The 21,914-nt window shown below is 37.7% G+C and overlaps 1 protein-coding gene and 5 pseudogenes across 6 annotated transcripts; 4 read left to right on the top strand and 2 right to left on the bottom strand.

The window, feature by feature from the left end:
- Positions 1-1,488: 1,488 nt before the first annotated feature.
- On the top strand, positions 1,489-1,995 carry AT4G06639 (uncharacterized protein; the record flags this gene model as incomplete). The annotated part of the gene is made up of 2 exons (NM_001160736.1): positions 1,489-1,742; positions 1,878-1,995. 2 exons carry the CDS (start codon positions 1,489-1,491, stop codon positions 1,993-1,995), a joined length of 372 nt encoding a protein of 123 aa, NP_001154208.1.
- A 2,514-nt stretch (positions 1,996-4,509) lies between these two features.
- AT4G06570 lies at positions 4,510-6,738 on the bottom strand (annotated as a pseudogene; the record flags this gene model as incomplete). The annotated part of the gene is made up of 1 exon: positions 4,510-6,738.
- Positions 6,739-8,647: 1,909 nt separating this feature from the next.
- On the top strand, positions 8,648-11,071 carry AT4G06569 (annotated as a pseudogene; the record flags this gene model as incomplete). Its single annotated transcript has 1 exon — positions 8,648-11,071.
- An 812-nt stretch (positions 11,072-11,883) lies between these two features.
- On the top strand, positions 11,884-13,290 carry AT4G06568 (annotated as a pseudogene; the record flags this gene model as incomplete). Its single annotated transcript has 1 exon — positions 11,884-13,290.
- A 750-nt stretch (positions 13,291-14,040) lies between these two features.
- AT4G06567 lies at positions 14,041-15,675 on the bottom strand (annotated as a pseudogene; the record flags this gene model as incomplete). Its single annotated transcript has 1 exon — positions 14,041-15,675.
- Positions 15,676-17,226: 1,551 nt separating this feature from the next.
- On the top strand, positions 17,227-21,828 carry AT4G06566 (annotated as a pseudogene; the record flags this gene model as incomplete). The annotated part of the gene is made up of 1 exon: positions 17,227-21,828.
- Between the last annotated feature and the right edge of the window lie 86 nt (positions 21,829-21,914).

Raw genomic sequence — 21,914 nt, 5'->3', positions numbered from 1 at the left:
ACGAACAATCCCAATAAGACCACTAGTACTACTTGAGAGACAACATTATTATTTAGCATAAATAAAAGTTAACATCAATATAGTATTAGTCGAGAGATGACAACACTATCATTTAGCATAAATAAAAATTAATGATAATAGAAATGAAGAAGTCTAACAAGTCCAATAAGACCCAAGAGACTGAACAACCAACAAGTTTTTGATAATCACAGTGGATCAACTCTTGTTCTTAACATTAGCCAAGTACTATTCACATGATCGAAGAAGGTTCGAACAAAAAAAACTTCATCAAAATTCCATGTTTGTTCTTGGTAATGGTATTATGTGTTTGAGACAAAAACAAATGTAGTTATCAAGAAAAGAAAAGAACATAGTTACATAGATGTGGTATTTTGTAGAAAGTAGAGTTTGTTAACAACGTTGTTACTTTAGATTAAGGGTGAGTTAAAAATATATACATTGATGAACAAAAAAATAAGAATCTGTACATTGTTATTTAGGTAAATAGGAAAAAAAATAATATATAAACTAAACATATCCTTCATTTTTATATTAATTACACAAATATTATCGATTCAAAATAACTCTAATATTTAAAAATAAGTATATAACTGTTTGTTTAACGACCTAACATATATAATAATGTGGTAAATTTACATATTATATGTTAAATAAATGTTTTTTTTTTGTCAAACAACTTTTATTCACTTAAAACATCAAAAGATGAAAGTTCATACAAGTTGGAACTATGAAAATATAAAGCAAGAAAAGATAGAGGCTCATGAGTTTTCCAAGGAAATTGAAAAATCTGTTCAAACCATAGCGGATTCGACCATGAAGACGGGCTTCGCGAAATCCTCGACCAACAAGTGGTCAAAAGTGGCTCGTGCGGATAACACATAGGAGTTCTTAGAAACGTTCTCCACATAGGAGGTTATTAGATAAGGAAGGTTGCAGAAGCTTTGGTAACCACCTATCTTTGAGACGGGGTCAAAATGTCGTTCTCCTTCAAACTCTTAAAACTTTTCAAAATAGCCATGAATGTGCTGAAACCTCTTAAGGAGAATACCATAAGAAATAATGCCCGGATGATCCACCAATCGTATATGAAAGATAACATTTGCTTAAGCTCTGGATTCAAAGGCAACGAATATAACAAGTAGCGGATGTTTCGGTAATCACCGCTTCGTAAAGACGGGATCATAATGCCGAATTCCTTCAAGTTTTAAGTTTCATAAGCATTGGTTCCATTACTCAAATCCCTAGTTGTAACTAAAGGAAGGGTTCTCAAAAGATTTTTATACCCCACTAGTAACAAATGTGCGTTATGTCCGAATTGATGTCCTAGCTCAATTGAATACATCAAACAACAGAAAGATTGACTAAGATTGGGTAAAAAGGAGTTTAAAACAGACCTGAATATTTGCTAGATAAGGCTTGGATCACAACATTTGAAGTTGGGCTTTGGATACTGTAATGTGACGAAAAATGCAGTGCCCACCTGAAGAAAACCTAATTTCCCTTTGGTTGGCAGATTACGGTTCTCAGAGCAGCTGCCGTACGGAGAGGCTGAAGGGTTTTGCGGTGGCTCGAGCAACTCTGGTGGACGGGAGGTCAGTGGCTAAGGGGTTGACTCGAGAATCAAGTTCAGGAAGAAAACCATGGGTTAGATGTTCTGGTGAGGGAAATCGAGTTCCAGTTGGGCAAAATGAATCGTGCCGGATGGGATGGTACGGGAAGGTGTTGAGGGATGGCTATCGCCGGCCATTTGTTTTCTCCTTTGTTTTTAATTATTGAAGCGTACAGGAGATACTTGTGGGTTGAGAAGATTTGTGAGGGATTAAAGAGATTAAAAAGTTTAACTAAAAAGGAGGCAGAAACACAAGATTAAGATCGAAGAAACGCAAGATGATTTATCACCCATTGCCGGCAAGGAAGAGCGTTGCCGGCGCCGTAGAACATGACCGGTGGAGATTCCTCGATACTTATGTTTGAGAGTTTTTTCTTAAGTCGTCGTTTCAATTGTTAAATAAATGTTTATCGGTTTAAAGTTATGAATCAGTATTTATAAATAAATATATATATATATATATATATCAACAAAATAAAATATCATGTTACGTAATTAACATGATCACGATTATAACATATTACATAGAACAATAATATGCTAACATACTAAATATCAAAATAATATTTGTCTTAACATGGTAAGATAATCAAATATATGAATAATAACATGCTAACATACTAAATATCGAAATAATATTTGTAACGGTAAAATATTCGATACATAAATAATATTAATTTGAATGTATAACTAATAGATAATAACTACTGATAATGATTAGTAATGACGTTAACCTCATAACAATGAAAATAATTAGCAATGAAAAATAAAATTTTTGTTTTAGATTTACTGACTGACGAAATAGACTTAGAAAACGATTGTCATCAACATAAAATTCTTTAGCTTGCCACAACTCTCCGACTCTATAGCTCAATCCATGATTTCATTCACGTTACCTTCTTTTTTCCTACACTAACCACCATTGATAATATAATCATCACCATTATTACAATCACCACCGTAACGACCGGCACTGAATCATAACAAAAACCACCACTACCAATTATCTTTCTCCACCACAAAATTATATCGATCATGTATTTCTTAAATTTACAAGTTTGTTCTAAACTTTTCATGATAATTTGAGAATCTAATTGATGAAAAAAAAGACAGAAAAAGAAGAGATGAATAAATATATGAAAGAGAAAGGAGATAGAAAAAAATAAAAGAAAGTAAAGAAAAAATAGAGATGAGGATAGTAGTGTAATTTTCTTTGTACTTCCACTGTATAAATAGTGACAAAAAGTCTTACATAGTAATTCGATCTTTTGTGTATAGATTATGTTATTACCCTGAGTTTAACTTGTTGAGTTGTAAAACGCGTACATTTTTAGTTTACTTTAATTTAGTTCCATGCTTACATCTAAAAACAAAAATAGAAATTTTATTTCCACACATACGTTAAAAACTTACTGAAATTGTTGGCCAGTTATATTGGAATAGAAAATTTCGGATACTAAGTATGACATTATATCAACATATTTTCTTTCATCATACACGTTTTAGTAAAAATATTTGTAACCGATCTGCAAATCGAAGTTCTAACTCAAGTAGACTAGTTGATGAATACTTGACAGCTTCCTTAGTTTTTTGTTTCTCTCTTGCAACAAATCGGGGAATCTTATGTTTTTCTTTTAGCAATGTTTGTTTTACGGGTCAAATGTCATTTTCTGTAGTTGAAAAGAATATGCCCTACTTTGAAATAATTGTGGGTATGTATTTCTATAAAACGAGAAATTAATACACTAACAAATTAAATTGGAAGGAAATCAAGGATTAAATCACTAGACTAAAGAACTTAATGTTTTTTACCCTTTTTCTTTTGCACTTACTAGGAAGCTTCAACTTTGTTGTTATAATTAAATAAAGATTAACAGCAGTAAAAAAGAAAACGAACGATCCCAATAAGATAGTAATACTCGAGAGACAACATTTATTATCTAGCATAAATAAAGATTAACGATATTAGAAATGAAAACTATCAATCCCAATAAGACCACTAATACTACTTGCTAGGCAACACTTTATTATTTATCATAAGTAAAGATTAATGACAATAGAATATTAGAAATGAAGACTAACAATCCCAATAAGACTAAAGAGACTGAAAAATCAACAAGTTTCTGATAATCACAATGGACCAACTCTTGTTCTTCACATTAGCCAAGTATTATTCACATGATCCAAGAAAGTTCGAGCAAAAGGATCTTCATCAATTCCTTCAATCTTAAATCTTCTGAGTTTCTTTCTACAAGAAAACAATTAGCGACAACATAATAAGTAACGTAGTAGTCTGTAAATCCATTAAGACGACGATTTGGCGACTAAAACACGTAGTCGGTAAACCTTGCGTCGCTAAATGAATTAGTCGCCAAACCGTGCCACGTAGCGACTGATGAACGACTAAAACATGTGTCGCTATTTTAGTCATCGATCGTCTCTTTAGCGACTGTTAGGCGACATTATTGCCACTATATAGTGACACTTTGGCGACTATTTAGTGACTGATATATCGACTGTTTTGCCACTACATGGCAACTGTTTTGTTTAAGTATTGGTGACTTAATTGCAACAATCTGACGATTGATTACAGGTGTAATTATCTATTTTACATTCTATTTTATGAAATACTAATGTTAAGAAATTGTATTTAACAAACAAAGTTGTATTTAACAAACAAGCTTTATTTAACATACAAAGAACCTTGATTCAAACACACAACATTCCTCAAACATATTCACAACATAATAATATTCAAGCTAAACACAACATAATTCAAGTTTGTAAGTTTGATAAGAAAAGAAACTAAAAGAAGGGGAAAATAGATGTTCACTCATGGGGTTAATCTTGTAAAGCAGTAGCAGTTTGGACATCCTCAGTTTGATCTTCTAAAGCATAAACCAGCAGACTCGAGGAATTCGAGAAACATGGGGTTAGTTTCTGTCAAGTACTTCTTCACCATCCTCAAGTGTTTGATCTCTGTTTGTTGCTTATTAGCAACACGCTTGATATCTGCTTGCTCAACTTTTACCCGCAATTCCTCTGCCTTACGATGTAATTGGAGAGTCGCTTGTTCTTCTATCTTGCGGTTGACTTCCTCAAACTGTGATTGCAAAGGAAGTGAAAGCATAAGTGTTTCATGGGTACTTCCGCTTCTCATTGATGTACCTCCCTAAGCTTCCCATTCCGAAGTATACCTCTCTCTCGTTTGTGACAGTTGAATGCAAACAAAAGACAAGAGGATTAGTTCTTAAAAGATGAAGGAAGTGAATTAAAAAAAAAAGTATTAACCACATTACCTGAAGGAAAATCTCATCATCATCCTCTTGAGATAGTTCTAATCGACGGGAAGTACCATCAGACCCTTCATCATTCTCAAGGGGAACCAACTTAGCTTCCTTGTCATACAAATATGCCTCATGAATTTCTTGCATCTTCGTGTCAACAACGTCCCATCTTTTTTGGTATGAGTCCTAAGGAATATCTCAACAATAGTAGGTTGTCTTCTCAGCTCAATTTCCTGAAATGTTGTTCACAAAACAATTCAGATTCTTAATAAATAAACAAGAGTGCTTGATGTAACTTACAATCTCTTACTCGATTTGTAAGAAAGACTTTGTCCCCGATACATGTTTTTGAGGGCCAAGACCATTACGGTCAGACATTCGACTTGCGGATGTGGTTTAACTCTTGGCAATGACTTCTTCTGTGTCCCAATACACACACATTTCCTTCCACAATGTCTTCTCAATCCATGGTGGAAGCTCATTGGTTTGTTTTGCGCAAGCCTTAGAAACCATGTCCTTCATACGCAGCTGACATATTTTGTAGAATTTTTCTACAATTACACCAGTCAGTGATGGATGCCAAGTGTGTGTTTTCTATAAAACAAGAGGAGAATTTGATGTTAGTGATCAAACAACCAAACCAAACCAAATGGATACAAACAATAGAAGAGATTACTAGGAGATAAAAGTTAATTTACGGCGAATTCGAGGAAGTATTTGTGTCTTTTTCTGTAGGTACATAGCTCCAACTGTAATATGGCCCATCAAACTTGTTTTTAAATACCTTTGTGATCTTCTGGGTCATCTTACCATTTTCGTGACCAAACCTACAATTACATAAACCAATTAGCATCTATAAACTCACACATATTACTCAATATTAACCCTAAACCTAATCTACTCAGCTTACCATATACAAACCTAATCAACTTAGCATATACACATTACTCAATATTAACGCTTCACCTAATCAACTTATTACACACCTAATCAACTTAATATACTCATCATACCATAGGGTTTCACACACTTAACATACAAATATTACACACATAATCAACTTAGCAACTCTCCCTAATATACTCAGCTAACCATAGAGTTTGAGGCTCAATTTAGGAGAGATGACCGTTGTATATTTCTCATGGCTTGGCTGGGCAAGCAACTCATATAGAGTTGCAAGCAAATCTTCAGGGATAGTTGATTCCCTTTCAAAATCAGCCTCAAACTCAGCTTCCTCATCTTCATCTTCCTCCGCGTGTGAGTTTTGAGCTTGAGAGCTGTGATGTGATACAAAGACTCGAGGTGGAGGATTTGACGCTTCCTAAAGTAGAGGATTGGATGCTTCTCGTTGAACCGCCGCTGGAGACTGATTGGAGGCTTCAGGTTGAACTGCCTCTGGAGATTGTTTCAACGTGGAGGCTAGATGATGAATAGATCCTCGAGATCTAGGTTGAGTCGAGCCGGATGCTCGAAACAGAGTCGATCCAGATCTGCGAGGAGAAGGAGATCCCCGAAGAGATCTATATCCACAAGGAGATCCTTCGCCTGACTGGAAAGTTGCGTCAGAGGAGGATAGTCCCTCACGGTTTGACTTGTTGGAGGATGTGCAATCAGATCTCGTTCAGAATCTTGAAGCAGGACTTGACGATTCGCCGGCGTGAACTCGTATTGGCTGGGAAGCCCCCTGGGCCGTCGATTCAACTCCTTGGTCTTCATTTCAACTCGATTTGGTGGGAAGAAGTGGGTCTATTTGGGGGAATCTTCTATACCCTTCCTTTTCCTCTCTTGCCTCCACCACGAGTCTTCATCACTTGAAGCTAAGAAACAAGAGATTGAGAAGATTGAAGATGCATTGATGTAGAATTGGGATCAAAAAGGGATTAGGGTTAGGTTAGGGTTCGTCGAGAGTGAGAGAGTGAAGAGAAGGGGATTAGGGCGATAAAATCGTTTATATAGTCTGGGTAATGGGCTCTCGTTACTGGATCAAGCCGGTAAAAGCCCAATTAATTGCCCAAATAGAATATATGAGTCGCTAAATGGTAGCTGTACTTGGCGATCTATTAGCGAATAAATTAATCAGTCTCACATTCAAGATTGATTAGCGACTAATGTATAATATAGACTAATTTGTCGCTAATAAATCACAATTTAGTTGCCAAAACTAACGACTACATAATCAATTTAGTCTTTAATACAGTGTTTTCATGTAATAGGCCCCAGTTTAAGACAATCAATGCTATCAAGAACAAGGACAAGAACACTTTGGTTCTCAAAGACTTTTAGAACAAGTTACTTAATTTTTCTCTTCATATTAGATTATGCAATAAACGATGCTTAAATCACAAGCAAACTAGTAACTACTAAGAAACGTGAAACGTGGACAAGTTAACACATTCCCACTAATTAGTTAAAATAACTAAAACACTCTTGGCCACGTCATCTTTTTCGTCATTGTATCTCATCACTTTGCGTCTCCATCGTAATACAACGTTGTTCCCCAAACCGCTGGTATGGTGTGAAAGCAAGTTCTTCTGTTCCAATGGTACCGGTGAATAAAAACTTCCATTATCGATGATTCCACAGTTGGAGGAATAGCGATGATTGAAATAGGCGATGATTGAAATAGTAAGAAAACAAATTAAAAGACAACAAGTTGATCGTGATGTAAACGATTAAATAAAGAGCTAGGAACGGGGTATTTTTAGGAAACTATTGGTTACTAAATCTAATGAAAGCTAGGTTGTTATCGAACCATTCTTAAACTCAAACTCTAATTATGGAATAACCGATGGCGTTCCGTGAAACTCCCTATATCTATAGCTAACAATAACCGGAGAAGCCGAGAAATTATCAACCTAAATATGCATTCTTAACGAGTTCAATTGTTCAACTTAGTAGATAGGCCGATTTTTATTACACACCTATTAACCAGGCTAATCAAATAATAAATCCAACTACAGATACCTATGTCGGGGATATCTATTGTCTGGATTCAAGATCTAGTTAATTACTCTAAATCTAGTATTAAGCATAATTAAAGATGAAGAATTCTACAGATAACTTAGCAAGGGGGCAATCTACTAAACCATATGAATCCCTAATGAGAAACCCTACTCCTAACAAGCAGATTACTCAGACATATTGATTGAAGTAAACAACATTATTGAGTATGAAAGCATAAACACAACAAATAGATTAAGGGAAAGAAGGGATATCTTCACTGTATTAAGATCTGAATCAATCTCTGAAAACAATCAATGAATAGCTTATGTCTCTCACTAACAGGGTTTGCAAAAAGCTTCGTAAGAACTTGATAGAAAACTTGATAGAAAACTTGATGATAAAAACTAGATCAAACAAAATTTAGGTCTAAACAATGTATATAAACCCTATAAAACGTCTAGGGACTAATAATGCAAATAGGAAAGTTTTCTGGGGCAAATTCCCTTTTCTGTAGACTTGAAAGCGTCTAGGACTTTGCTAGGCCGAAACTGGTGTCGATCGACACCAAGAGTGTGTCGGTCGACACTCCTCTTGATTCCTGAATCCAAAATCTTCCTTAGCTTCCTTTCCTTTAGCTCTTGCTCCAAAATGTCTTCTTATCTCCATTGTCGTCCCACTGCATAAAATACTTGAATAAGACACTAAAAAGACTCGAGAAATAACATAAAGACTCAAGATCCTATACCTAAAACATAGATAAAATCAGTGAAAATAGGGATATATCAATGGGCCAAGGGGTTTGGGTATATGATGTCTCCACGAAGACCAATTTTAACATGCATGCAATTTTAATGCGGACTGTAAGTGACTTTCCCGCATATGGCATGTTATCTGGTTGGACAACCCACGAAAGATTGTTATGTCTGTATTGTCAAGACAATGCAGATGCCTTCCAATTACGATATGGTCGAAAAACATGTTGGTTTGATTGTCATCGTCGTTTTCTAAGACGGAATCATTCATATCGTCGTAATAAGACATTGTTCCGTAAGAACAAGACTATCTGTGATCCACCACCAGATGAGTATTATGGTGACTATATACTGAATCAATTTTGTGATTTTGATATTGATCGTACAATATCGGTTGGGGGTAATGGTCATGTCCGGATTGATGGATATGGAGAGCATCATAATTGGCATAAAAAAGTATTTTCTAGGATCTACCGTATTGGAAAAGTCATCTACTCCGCCATTGTCTTGACGTTATGCATATTGAGAAGAATTTCTTTGACAACATCATTAACACAATTTTGAATGTGGCAGGTAAGACTAAAGATAATGTAAAGTCCAGAATGGATTTACCTAATATATGTGATCGCGAGGATCTCCATTTGCTTGCAAACGGAGTAGATCATGTTCCTATTTGGAGATTAGATGGAAACATGAAGTCCAAGTTTTTTTAGTGGATAATTGATGATGTTAAGTTCCTGATGGTTATGCATCAAATATATCATATTATGTTGATGATCACAGTGGTAGATTAGCTGGATTGAAAAGTCATGACAGTCACGTCTTCATGCAACGTTAACTACCTTTTGCGTTTACAAAACTACTGCCAAGTGTTGTCCATGAAGCAATTGCAGGTACAACCAACTTATCTTGAAGGTATAAGTGCATTTTTTAGAGATTTGTGTATATTTCATGTATATTTTTTTGGTTATTCATTTTTTGAAGGTATAAGTGCATTTTTTAGAGATTTGTGTTCAAGATCTCTAACTGTTGAAGAGTTACATACGCTTGAAGATAATATCCCCATTATCATTTGCAATTTAGAGAAATTTCCCCCCCTTCGTTCTTTGATGTCATGGAGCACTTGCCTATCCATCTAACTCGTGAAGCAGCATTAGGTGGTCCAGTTTAGTATAGGTGGATGTACCCTTTCAAGCGTTTCATGTTCCATTTGAAGGAAAAAGTTAAAAGTGTTAGGAAAGTTGAAGAATCAATAGTAGCTCAGGGCATGAATGAGGAAGCTTCTAATTTTTTGGCCTACTATTTTGCTCCAAATGTCCAAACAAAAGCAAGGAAACCAAGTAGGTATGATGATGGGGGTGTGCGACCTTTTTACCATACATTTGTCCCAAATATCTTTTCTCAAATTGGAAGACTTAGTGGAAAGAAAAGAGAAGTATGGTTTACAGATCAAGAATATAATCACATTCATACTTACATCCTTCGAAACTGTGACGATGTCATACCATTCGAGAAGTACAAAACATAACTCATACCTAAACAATACGTTTATATTGTTTATAAAATACTTATAGTACTGAAAAATTAATGTTTGTAGGATCTTTGATGACCAAGTGTCTAGAGCATATCCAAACATGACAGAGACTCGAAAAGAGGAAATGAAGCAGAAACAATATGCAAATTGGTTAAAATAATATGTTAGTTTTCTCAATAAATTTATATTACTTAGAATATGGTTACTAATTATTATCATTGCTAATATGATTTAATTATCTTCAGATCAAATCAGCAGCAAGTAGGCAAGAACAATATCCAACATGGATTGAAAAGTTGGTTGGAAGTCCTCTATCGAGGGCGATGTAGTACCCGATGTATTGCACTCGAGGCTACGTTTTTATAAAACGTTCAGGAATGACTAAAAGGAAAACAGTAAATGATGTGGTCGTGGTTCGCACAGATTCGATTGACTACTATGGTGAAATTACTGATATATTGGAAGTTGAGTATCCAGGAGTCATAAATTTGAAATGTATACTCTTCAAATGTGACTGGTACGATCTGGGTACAAAAGGTGTTAGAGTTACAAAGTATGGTGTCACGGAAGTTAACTCGACTAAGCGGTTAAGAAAGTACGATCCATTTATTCTGGCATCTCAAGTGGAACAGGTTTGCTACATACCATATCCCGAAGTAGGTGAGAGACAATACCCATGGATTACGGTTCCACAAATAAATCCAAGAAGTAGAGTTGATGGGGTGAAAGAAACGAAACCGCTCCAACAAAATGCAGTAACTAGTGATTACACAAATAGATCAATCTGTTGGTGACATTCCCCTTGTTGATATTAAAAATATAGAAGTTGAAGAGATTTGCGACAATGTAGAAGACGAAGAGGGTGGAGAAGAGTTTGAACATCAAAATGATTCTGCTAGTTCAGATTATTCTTCTGACTCTGAATAAATTAAATCGAGAATTGTATTGTTTCTATCCTATGATGTTTGCTAAAAAATTGTTTAAACAGTATTTTTTAGTTATCAAACATTTAAATGTTTTTTTGGTTAATAATATTTTATCGTTTATCTAATAATAAATAAAAATAATAATAATAATCATTTAAATATACCACATTTCAGATGATTTTCCGACGACAACAATAAACGTCGTCAATGATTCGTCGGACATTCCTGTTATATTAAACTAGATGCTTTTATTTATTTTGCATGGGGAATATTTGACCGGCAAACAATTATTACCCTATTTCCAACGACATTTATGACGAATTTTATGGCCTTCATCAAAAATATCATGTCTTCAGATAATTCATTTAATCGAGTTGCGAGAAATTTAAGCGGCAAATATTTAATGCCAGAATTTCCGACCAAATTCCGATGATATTTTATCTATTTGTCGGAAATGTCGTCGGAAATTGGGCATTAAATTTTACACAGCTTAGTAATTGAAGGGGGAAAGTAAATCAGCTTGAAAGTCGCGCTCTAGAGTTTCCGTGAAATTCCCAACTAAACTAGTTGTCGAAAAATTATGTATCTATGTCAGCAGCTTTCCAAACACGACACATCTCTCTCTAAACAATTTCTGTAAAAAGTTTTTCTCTCTCTCTTACTGAACGTGAAGGTATGATATTTAAGTTTTTTTCTATCTTAATTTTGTTCACAAAATTCATATTTCTAATTCTAATATTTTATATTGATTATGGAGATGGAAGATGAGCCGTGGAATGGATATGTGGCGTATTGTAATGAACGTGGGTTTGCTCCTGAATTGTTTAGTGGGCAAAATTCTGGTTCTCAAACCCAATCACCGGATAGTTTCCCATGAAGGACACGGAAGTTCCGGAGATAGAGCCATCGGCTATTCCACAACATAATGATCATGCAAATCCACTGGAGTCTATGACGCTAGACCAATTACTCCGCGCTCCGGGTCGAGATTGATCCAAGTCGTATGGAAGGAACAACTTGGTAAGCATTTGTATTTTTCATACATGTTTTCTATATATAAAATGTCAACTAATTAATTTGGTTATTTAGGTATGGAGTTGATAATGGTTTTACGAAGGTTATAAAAAAATCATTGAGAGCGATTTCCCGATCCCGCTCCAAATATTTCGTCAGTTTCTCGAGAAACAAAGGAGCGTTAGTTTAAGGTATTTGTGGTTAGTTCATTAAAACTAAATTTATACTTTATTTAATTTAGTTATAATTTCCAGAAAAAAAAATCTTACAACATAAAAGATATATTAATAAAAAATTTTATAATTGTAGCAAAATTTTACTGGGATGATGGTCTTACGTCCAAAGTAGAAGATAAATTTGAGGTGATATGTGCGAACCGTTTATTAGATTATGTATATGAATGGAAAAATTGGCTTAAGGGGAAAGATAAGCCTAAATGGATGCGAGAAAATGTTTGGCAAGGGCTAATTGTATATTGGGGAAATGAGAAAAATAAAGCCCATAATGAAACCAATTCCCAAAACCGCAAGAGCGAGCGAGGCGGCTATGGCATGGCTAAACACACTTGTGGATCAATGGCATATATCCGAAAATACAAAAAATGGTAAGTAAAAAAGTTATATTTTAAAAATATTAATTTAAGATTTAATATAATATGTTTGATAATTACTTATAAAAGTTTCAAATGGCAAAGCGGGATCCTGAAACCGGTGCCGGTCCCGATATGGTGACATTCATGGAGGAGACTCATAAACGGAAATCGGATGGTGTCTTTGTTGATTAAAAAGCTGAGGAAATAGCTCGTCGCTGCCGACTGATGGAGGGAGAGAAAATCACACAATTGAGTCAACAACCGGATACGTCCAATGTTGATCAACTCACACAAGTGGAACAAAATGAAATTTTCCGATCGGTAAGTAATAGTTATTATAAGATTATATTTAGCTACTATGTTTTTTTCCTAACAACAATTTTTTATTATAAGAGAAAAATGAAGTAAAAAAAAAGGACGTAGGTTTGGTGTTGGTTCCATCCCGTTTGATGAAGAAATTGGTGGAAGTTAGTCATATTCAAGAGAATGTTGCCCTAATAAAAGATTTGAAGACTCAATTAAAAGATGCTATATTTTGGATGAATATTATTTCTCAACTGCATCCCGAACTCATATCGCCTTCTCGACAAAATCAAACGGGATGGGAAAATAAAAAACAAACAACGTTGACAATCTATTTGATAATGTATAATATTTGTGTTTGTAATAATGTTTTTTTATTTTTCAACTTTAAAACTTAATAATGTTTAATTATGTTTTTAATATTTTTAATGGTTAATCAAGTTTATTTTGTAATTCTATAATTTAATTTAAAAATAATTAATTAAAACATAACTACCTAATTAATTAAATAAATTATTTTTAATAAAAATATAATATTTTGTCGGAACTTTGTCAAAATGTAATAATGGTTAATTAGGTTTATTTATCCGTTGAAACTAAATATAATAAATATTTTATCAAAAATTTGTCGGAAATAAATATTATATAATATTTTGTCGGAAATTCGTCTCGAAATTCCTACAAATTCAGACAAACTTGGTCGGAGAGTCGTCGGAATCACTATTTAGCATACGTTATCTATTCTCGGAATCTCGTCGAAATTTTGTCTAAGATTTTGTCGGGATGTCGACGAAACTTTTCTGTCGCCTTCCCGACAGACTTTATCGACGAGTTTCTGACGCACTTCTGACGTCATTTTCTGACGAAGATCCGACAAAATTTTCCGATAAATTTTCCGACGATTTCTCTCGTCGGTCAGTTTCCGACAAATGTTCGACGAAATTTTTTTTTCTGACGAGAGAATTCCGACAAACTAACTGTCGTTGGAACTTCGTCGAAAATGTCAGTTTCCGACAAATTGCCGACTATTTTTGCTCTCGGAAATTGCTATGTTTTTGTGCAGTGTCTTAACCAGTTATGGATCTTAAAAGATTGGTTAAGAATGTCGAACCTGATATAAGATTGGTTATTTGATCAAACGGCGCTAAAAAGTCACTCATTTGCTGTAGTCGATGCCATTCAGAGTCTGTAAGATGAAATTTGTAGTTTTTGGCATCAATGTCTTTGAGATTAGCAAATGCATCTTGAATGTTGAATTCCACCTAGTTGCCATATCCAAGCATCTTGAATGTTGAATTCCACCTAGTTGCCATATCCAACAATAAACCAGCTTTCAGATCGATACCAACGTTTTCCACACACTTTGCAAATAAGATCTCACGATGTTAAGATCCTTTAACGTACTTGATATTCTCTCTAATCTTCTCTAATGTATCACCAATCCCTTTCAGCCCAATTTGAACAATGATGTTAAGAATGTGAGCTGCACATCTAACATGAAAAAACTCTCCTTTACACAACAAATCATCTCGGAGTACAAGCTGAGATTTAACAAATTCTTGCATTGTGTCATTGTTACCCGCGTTATCTACCGTGATGGAGAAAATTTTCTTCTCAATACCCTAGTCCTTCAATTTCCCAAATATCTCCATCGCTAAGTTCATTCATGTATACGGTGGAGGGAATGCACAAAAAACTAGGATCTTGTTATTGAGCTTCCAATTTCTATCAATGTAATGTGCTGTAAGACACATATAACCTTCAGGAGTGAGCGTAGACCACAAATATGTAGTTAAACTAATCCTTCCAGAAAGTTGAACTAACTCTCTCTTTAGCTTATCCGTGTCAGTCTCATAAAACTTATAGACATCTGCTACAGCTGTGTTTCGACTAAAGAACTTGACATCCGCTTTTAAATACATCCACGTATCTCTAACTCTCTCATACTCCACATAAGAAAATGGAAGATCATGTTGGATAATTGTCTTAGCTACCAATTCCCGGAAAACAGACTGGTCTATCTTTCTAGCCTGCAATTTTGCTTCTGCATTCACCATCATCTTACTAACATCACCATTTCTAGGCACGAGCTTACATATTTGCAAATAACGTCGATATGTATTTTTACCATTTTTGTGTGCATTGTACGCATAATCCAATTTGCAATGCTTGCACATAGCTCTTTCTTCACTTTTTCCCAAATGATTAACCTTTTTAATCACTATGAAATCGTTCCAGAATTTTGAGTATTGCCTTCTCTTCTTTGGTTTCGATGACTTTCCATTGTCCTCATCATCATCAACATCATCATCTCCATTGTCCTCATCGTCATCTTCTTCATCATCATCATCTTCGTCTTCATCACTAATCTTAAACACTTTTTTTGGTTTTTTAGATGCTTCATCACCCTTGCTTCTTCTTTGGGTTTTAGATGCTTCTGGTTCACACACTTTTTTCCTCTGCGTCTTAGGTGTTCCTGTTTCATCTCTCAGTTTTCTTTTCAACTTTTTAGATCCTCCTGCTTCATCATTAGCTTGTTGTTGTTCATATCTAGCAAGTTCCAACTCAATGACTCTCCGAGATTCCACATCTAATGATCTTAAATACTCGGCATCAGAGGAATCAAACGGATCCTATCAATAAGAAAATACAAAAACTAGTCAAGACTAGCAAATCAATCAAACAAAATTAAAACATTAAATTGTTTATGTGTAGCAACAAATAACATATCAATACAAGTGTTAGATGCTCTGTTTTGACCTGAAATCTGAAGCTAAGAAGCTTCAACGATCGTAAAAAAACTTGAAGAGATAGAGAATGACTCTTCAGTTTCCTTATTAAGCAATTGAGCGTGAACTGCTACTTCTACGAGTTTGCATGCACAAAGATTAGTACCTATACCACAAAAACAAGCAGACGAAAAGATGAGTTAGTAACTTGATAAATGTAAAAGAACTTGATCTTAACTTTTTCTGATCTCTTGAATGTAACAACGCAACAATGAATTGGCAACGGCGCCAAATTGATAAGTAGGTTTTTACGCCTACTTATTGTGTTGAAGTGAGGATCAGTTCAATTCCCCTTGAACACTAACATGTCGATGCAGCTATAGGGGGTGTCAATCCAGTCCACTGTTATTGCTAGCAATCAAGATGAGTACAGAAGCAACTAAGTCAAACCAGATTATAGAGATGGTTGGTTTCTAGTAACAATCCTATGTCAGGATTCAAACGACAAAAATAAGAACTTAAAGAACCCTACTTGTTCATTGGGTCGAGTAGAACCAACATGCAACAAATTTAAGAACTAAAATGCAATCAATAGATGACACAAATAACAGGTAAATAAAAGTGCAATTAGGGGGTGAATACAAATAAATCTAAGAAGAATAGAAGTCCTAAGGATGAATTCATTGATAAGGGCAACTCTAGGGGTCATCAGGTGGCTAATAGGTGAAAGGCGGAAACCCTAGACGATAGATTCAAAACCCGGGTCAATCCACTCTCGTGACAGAGGACCCCATAACTCTACCACTTCCTAATCTCAACTCTCGTTGATGAAACATAGCAGAGCGGGGTTTTAAGCAACAATCTACCAAAGCCAATAAGCAGTCTAGCCAATCTCTTGGTCTATAGTCTACAAATCTCTGGAATTTGTAAATCAGGCATCCATTTGAACGTCTTTTGAACGATGGATACCTATGGTCGAATTTCACATTAGCCAGCGAAAACCGCATAAGGGCCAACGAATCCAGAAGGGATCAAACCTAATCCTAACCAACTGACTAACCTAGAGATTACCCTAATCTAATCCATCCTCAAGAACCCTAATCATTACTCAAGCAACATAACGAAGAAGACAAACCCAAAAATTACGGAAATCATACCAAAATGTAGATCTAAACAAGCTAAACAACTTTACTCAAAGAACTAAATGAAAAAACAAAATAGATTAAGAGTAATTAAGTTTTGAAGATTCAAGAACACAAAGAAAAACTAAGAGATAAAAGCTAGATCCTTTGGACAAACCCCAAATTGATCTATTTATACTAAAATGTTGAAAACCCTAGATTCACTAGAAGACAAGAGACTTGAGGCGGTTCAGACGATTCCTCGATCTTGGGGATCGAGTAAAAAGGGTGATGCAAAGTCTGCGCCTTTGCCTCCATGCTCTGAATGATCAATTGGTCGAGTGGATGCTTCTTCCTCTCCTATCCGTATGCTCAGATGTCTGGTTGAGTGGGGAATGAGGAGGATCCAAAGACGCTTTGATAGATCAACAAGTCTTGTAGAGTTGGTCGCCAATGATGGAGTAAAGGGTTCGAGTAGAGGATTGAGTAAGAGGGGCGAGTAGACCGATCTGCTGCTTCCTCTGTGGCTGTCTGGATGGAGTAATCTTGTCGAGTAAATTGCTACCTCCTCTGTAGCTGCCTGGATCGAGTGAACTCGTCAAGTAGTGATATAGCTCAAATTTGCCTTAAGCTTAATCCAGCCAAGTGCCGCTTCGGAGTGAGATCCGGTGAGTTCTGGGATATCTAGTCACGCATCGCGGCATTGAGGCAAATCTGAAGCAAATCGAGGCGTTATTGGGAATGGCATCGCCTCAAACCAAACGCGAAGTGCAGCGTCTAACTGGAAGAGTCGCAGCCCTTAACCGATTCATCTCCCGATCAACCGACAAATGCTTGGCTTTTCACGACGTGCTCTGAGGAAACAAGAAGTTTGAATGGACAACTCGATGCGAAGAGGCTTTTCAGGAACTCAAGAAGTATTTGGCGAGCCCACCTGTAATACCCCTGATCAGGACTAGGACTAGGCCAAGGAATTTTAGTCGACAATTTAGCAGGCCGTACAATCGGAACGATCGGAAGAAGTCCTTACGGGACGAGTATTGTTTCGTCGGACCAACGGTCTGGCAGTTTTGGGGATAGTTATGAGCAAGTGGTCGGGGAACCGGATGGGTGAGTCAAGTGGAACGGGGACTTGGCTGACTATGATTAATGTGTTGATGCGTTGAGGGAACGCGGGAACCCGTCGTGGTTACGGTTCTATGAGATGATCACCGTTGGTAATGGTAATATCCCCGAGTGCGTGGGATATGTTTCACCCGGTACCGTGGCCCTTAGTAATATCTCATCCCTTACTAGGCGCTGCTTATGTACTATTTTCCAAACAAGCCGCTACGTGTTAGTCGAGCTTTACTTGTGCCCAAGCGATCGGCATTTGGATCACGTAGATCATGCCTGATGATCGGGGATTTTAATTGATCGGACCAAGCGTATGATCGAGAGTGCTTTTGTTGTGTAAGCAGCTAGTTAGAATTAGTGGCCTAGTAGAGTCATGGGCAGATAGGTATTATTTTAGATAAGAGCAAAATCGGATAGAGATGAGATTTGGATAAGTATGGTTGTGGATAGGAACGAGAACAGATAGGGACGAAAGTGGATAGGGACGTGAGTGGATAGGGACGAGGTACGGATAAGAACGAGTGTGGATAAGTATGAATTTTGGATAAGTATGGAAGCGGATAAGGATCGACTTGTGGATAAGTTCGTTCATGTCTATCCGTTCCATATAGATAAGATCGTCCGAGTTTATCCGCGTACGGATAAGGTCAATCAAGTCTATCCGCGGGTTTTTGGATAGAGTTACGGATAAGCTCGATTGAGCCTATCTCGCCACCTCGTGCATCCCAAACCGCCCCACCACCCCTATAAATAGTCATTCCGCCTCATTCTTTCTCATTCACACCAAACGCACTAAAATCTCTCTGAAAAGTCCGTGAGTGAGAGTTGAGAGTCTGGTACTGCTGAGGCTCTGCAAAGTAGATTAGTTAGGCGATTAGAAGCTGATTAGGATTAGGATTGGATCGAGTCTAAACCGTTCAGCCGAATTAAGGTAAGTTTCTAGTTATGTTTGATTGCGTGTTGCATGTGGTTCCATGTAGTCGACGTACTCATGGTAACCAGCTTGATTGTTTATTTTATTGATTGCTTGAGGTTATGCTTTCAATATTGTTATACTTCCGCATGTTGCTTGTTATTTTGGGTTTTGGGTTGGGAAATTATTGTCTGTTAGAGGGAGCTAGGACTTGCTGGGCGATTAGCGCTCATTCCCCCCCCACTCTCTTTTGTAGGTAACCTTAGTTAGAAACCTTAGTTTAAGCATGGATGTTAGGGAAGCCGGTGTAGTTTTCATTGCCTTTGTAAAATGATATCTTTGTATCATAGTATTTACGACTCGGTTGAGCTTGGCTTTTATACCCAAAACCTATATTTGTATTTGGTAATGTATATCAATACATTACATATGAATAAGAATCGGTATTCTTAAAACTCTCGTGTATCCTCTCATTAGTCTAGTCCGGACTAATCCCAACTCGCGGTCGCGGTACGGGTTGCAAAGCCTCTAAGTCTCGTGGTCGCGAGGGGCGGTCTTCTACAGTCGGGCCTGGCCTTGGGTGATCTTTGGCTGGATTCGTCTGCGGGCGGTCGCCAACCATACGTGACGCTTCCGGATTCGTTCCTTAGTCCTAGGACGGTTCGGGGGTGTTACACCACCGATCCTCCCGAAACCTGTAATCGGAGAACCACTCTATTTGTATGTAATCGTATCCGATACTGCGGTCATTGGAGTTTTAGTCCGGGAGGACAGAGACAAACAAAAGCCGATCTTTTACGTCTCACAAACATTAACCGGCACAAAATCTCGCTATCCGCAAATGGAAAAGCTGCCTTAGCAGTCGTATTGTCAGCTTGGAAACTGTGATCCTATTTCCAATCACACTCCATAGTGGTAATGGGATCCATGCCGCTCCGCGCTATCCTGCATAGTCTGAGCCAATCCGGTCGACTGGCTAAATGGGCAATCAAACTCAGTGAGTACGATATCAAATATCAAAACAAAACATGCGCAAAGTCCCAAGTCCTAGCCGACTTTATCGTCGAACTACCTACAAAAGAAGCTCGAGAGAATCCGCTCGACACGATTTGGCTCCTGTACGTGGACGAGTCATCATCAAAACAAGGTTCGGGCATGGGCATCTGTCTCACTTCACCCATATGCGAGGTTCTTGAGCAATCTTTCAAACTAAATTTCGAGGCAACCAACAACGTGGCCGAAAACGAAGCACTCGTAGCATGGCTTAATTTAGCTCGAGGGCTGAAGATTGCTAAAATATGGGCTTATTGCGATTCTAAGCTCCTCGCAAATCAGTTCAACGGTGAATACACGGCTCGAGACGAAAGAATGGAAGCTTATCTAGCCCACATACACAGTCTGGCGAAGCAATTCGACATCCGACCCAAACCTGAGGAGGGTCATCCCAGTCGAGTTTATCGAGTAGCCTAGCATCGAGCTCGACAAAGAGGAACACGCCTTTCCCGTGCAGAATGTCGCGGATTGCCTCAGAGTCGAACAACAGCTCAGACTTGGGTTGTGATTTAGAGTGGATAAAGCCCATCAGAAGTTATATATCCGAGGGGAAAGTGCCCTCGTTTCATTTTGGTTGAAGAGAAACATAGAAAAAGAAGCAGCTCGCAAAGTTATGAAAGAAATCCACGGAAGCTCATGTGGAAATCATTCCTGAGGAAGAGCCGTAGATAAAACGCCACAGATTTTTCTGGCCGATGATAATCAAAGAATGCGAAAAATGCCAAAGACACGCGCCCATGATCCATCAACCAGCCGAGCTTCTTTCTTCGATCGCCTCGCAATATCCGTTCATGCGTTGGTCGATGGACATCATCGGTCCTATGCACGCCTCGAGATAGAAGAAACTGGTCCTCGTCTTGACTGATTACTTCTCTAAATGGATAGAGGTTTCAGCGTATGCCAGCATCAAAGACGCTCAAGTCGAAAACTTCGTTTGGAAGCACATTCTATGGCGCCACGGGATCCCTTACGAAATCATCACGGACAACGGCTCGTAGTTCATTTCGACACGTTTCCAAGGCTTTTGCGATAAGTGGGGAATCCGATTAAGCAAATCAACACCGCGATATCCCCAGGGGAATGGCCAAGCCGAGGCTGCAAACAAAACGATTCTTGACAGTTTGAAAAAATGGCTCAACGCCAAGAAAGGGTTATGGGCCGACGAACTTGAACGAGTAGTGTGGTCGCACCAAACAACACCTCGTCGAGCCACGGGAGACAATCCATTCGCACTAGTCTATGGCACGGAATGTATCATTCCAGCCGAGATGGAAATGCCAAGTCTGCATCGGATCTTATCCCCCCAACATGAGCCATACAAAAATCAGTGTATACTTGACGAATTAGATCTGATCGATGAACGGAGAGATTCAGCTCTGGTGCAAATACAGAATTACCAGAATGAAACGGCTCGGTACTACAATTCGAATGTCCAGCAACAGAAATTCCATGAAGGAGATCGGTTTCTCCGCAAAGTATTTCAAAATACTGACGAGCCAAACGCTGGAAAGCTAGGGGTAAACTGGAAAGGACCGTGTAGTGACCCGCATAAGGACATCGGGCACGACCAAAGGATTGAATGAAAAAAGTTTTGCCCGATTGCAATGCCGATTGACCGCGTGTGCCCAAACGGTGCCAAAACATCAAAGGGCAGGAATGGGCATGAATGGTTAAGAATGGGCATAAATGGGCAAATATGGGCATGCCGCGGTGAAGATTGCCCCGCCGGCCGTGGAACCGACATGAGTAGGACACCTCACTCGCGGTGCCTTGTGGCTCAAGTTACCAACCTTAGAGCCGAAGTCAGCTGAGCATTGGAGCCGAAGTTGGTGGGACGGTGGAGTGACACCTGTCACCACGCCATCGTCCGAAGACACTTGTCGCCTGTGGGCGCGGCAGCTGTCCGGACATGTCGCAGCGGGCGGTGCAGTCTGGCCGACCTTGGGCGGGCTATAAATAGAGCTTTCTTCACCCAAATTTATTTTTGAAGGCAAGAGAGAG

Source organism: Arabidopsis thaliana, chromosome 4 (genome assembly GCF_000001735.4).
Source record: "Arabidopsis thaliana chromosome 4, partial sequence".
Classification (NCBI taxonomy): Eukaryota; Viridiplantae; Streptophyta; class Magnoliopsida; order Brassicales; family Brassicaceae; genus Arabidopsis; species Arabidopsis thaliana.
This window is presented reverse-complemented; position numbering and strand designations above follow the sequence as displayed.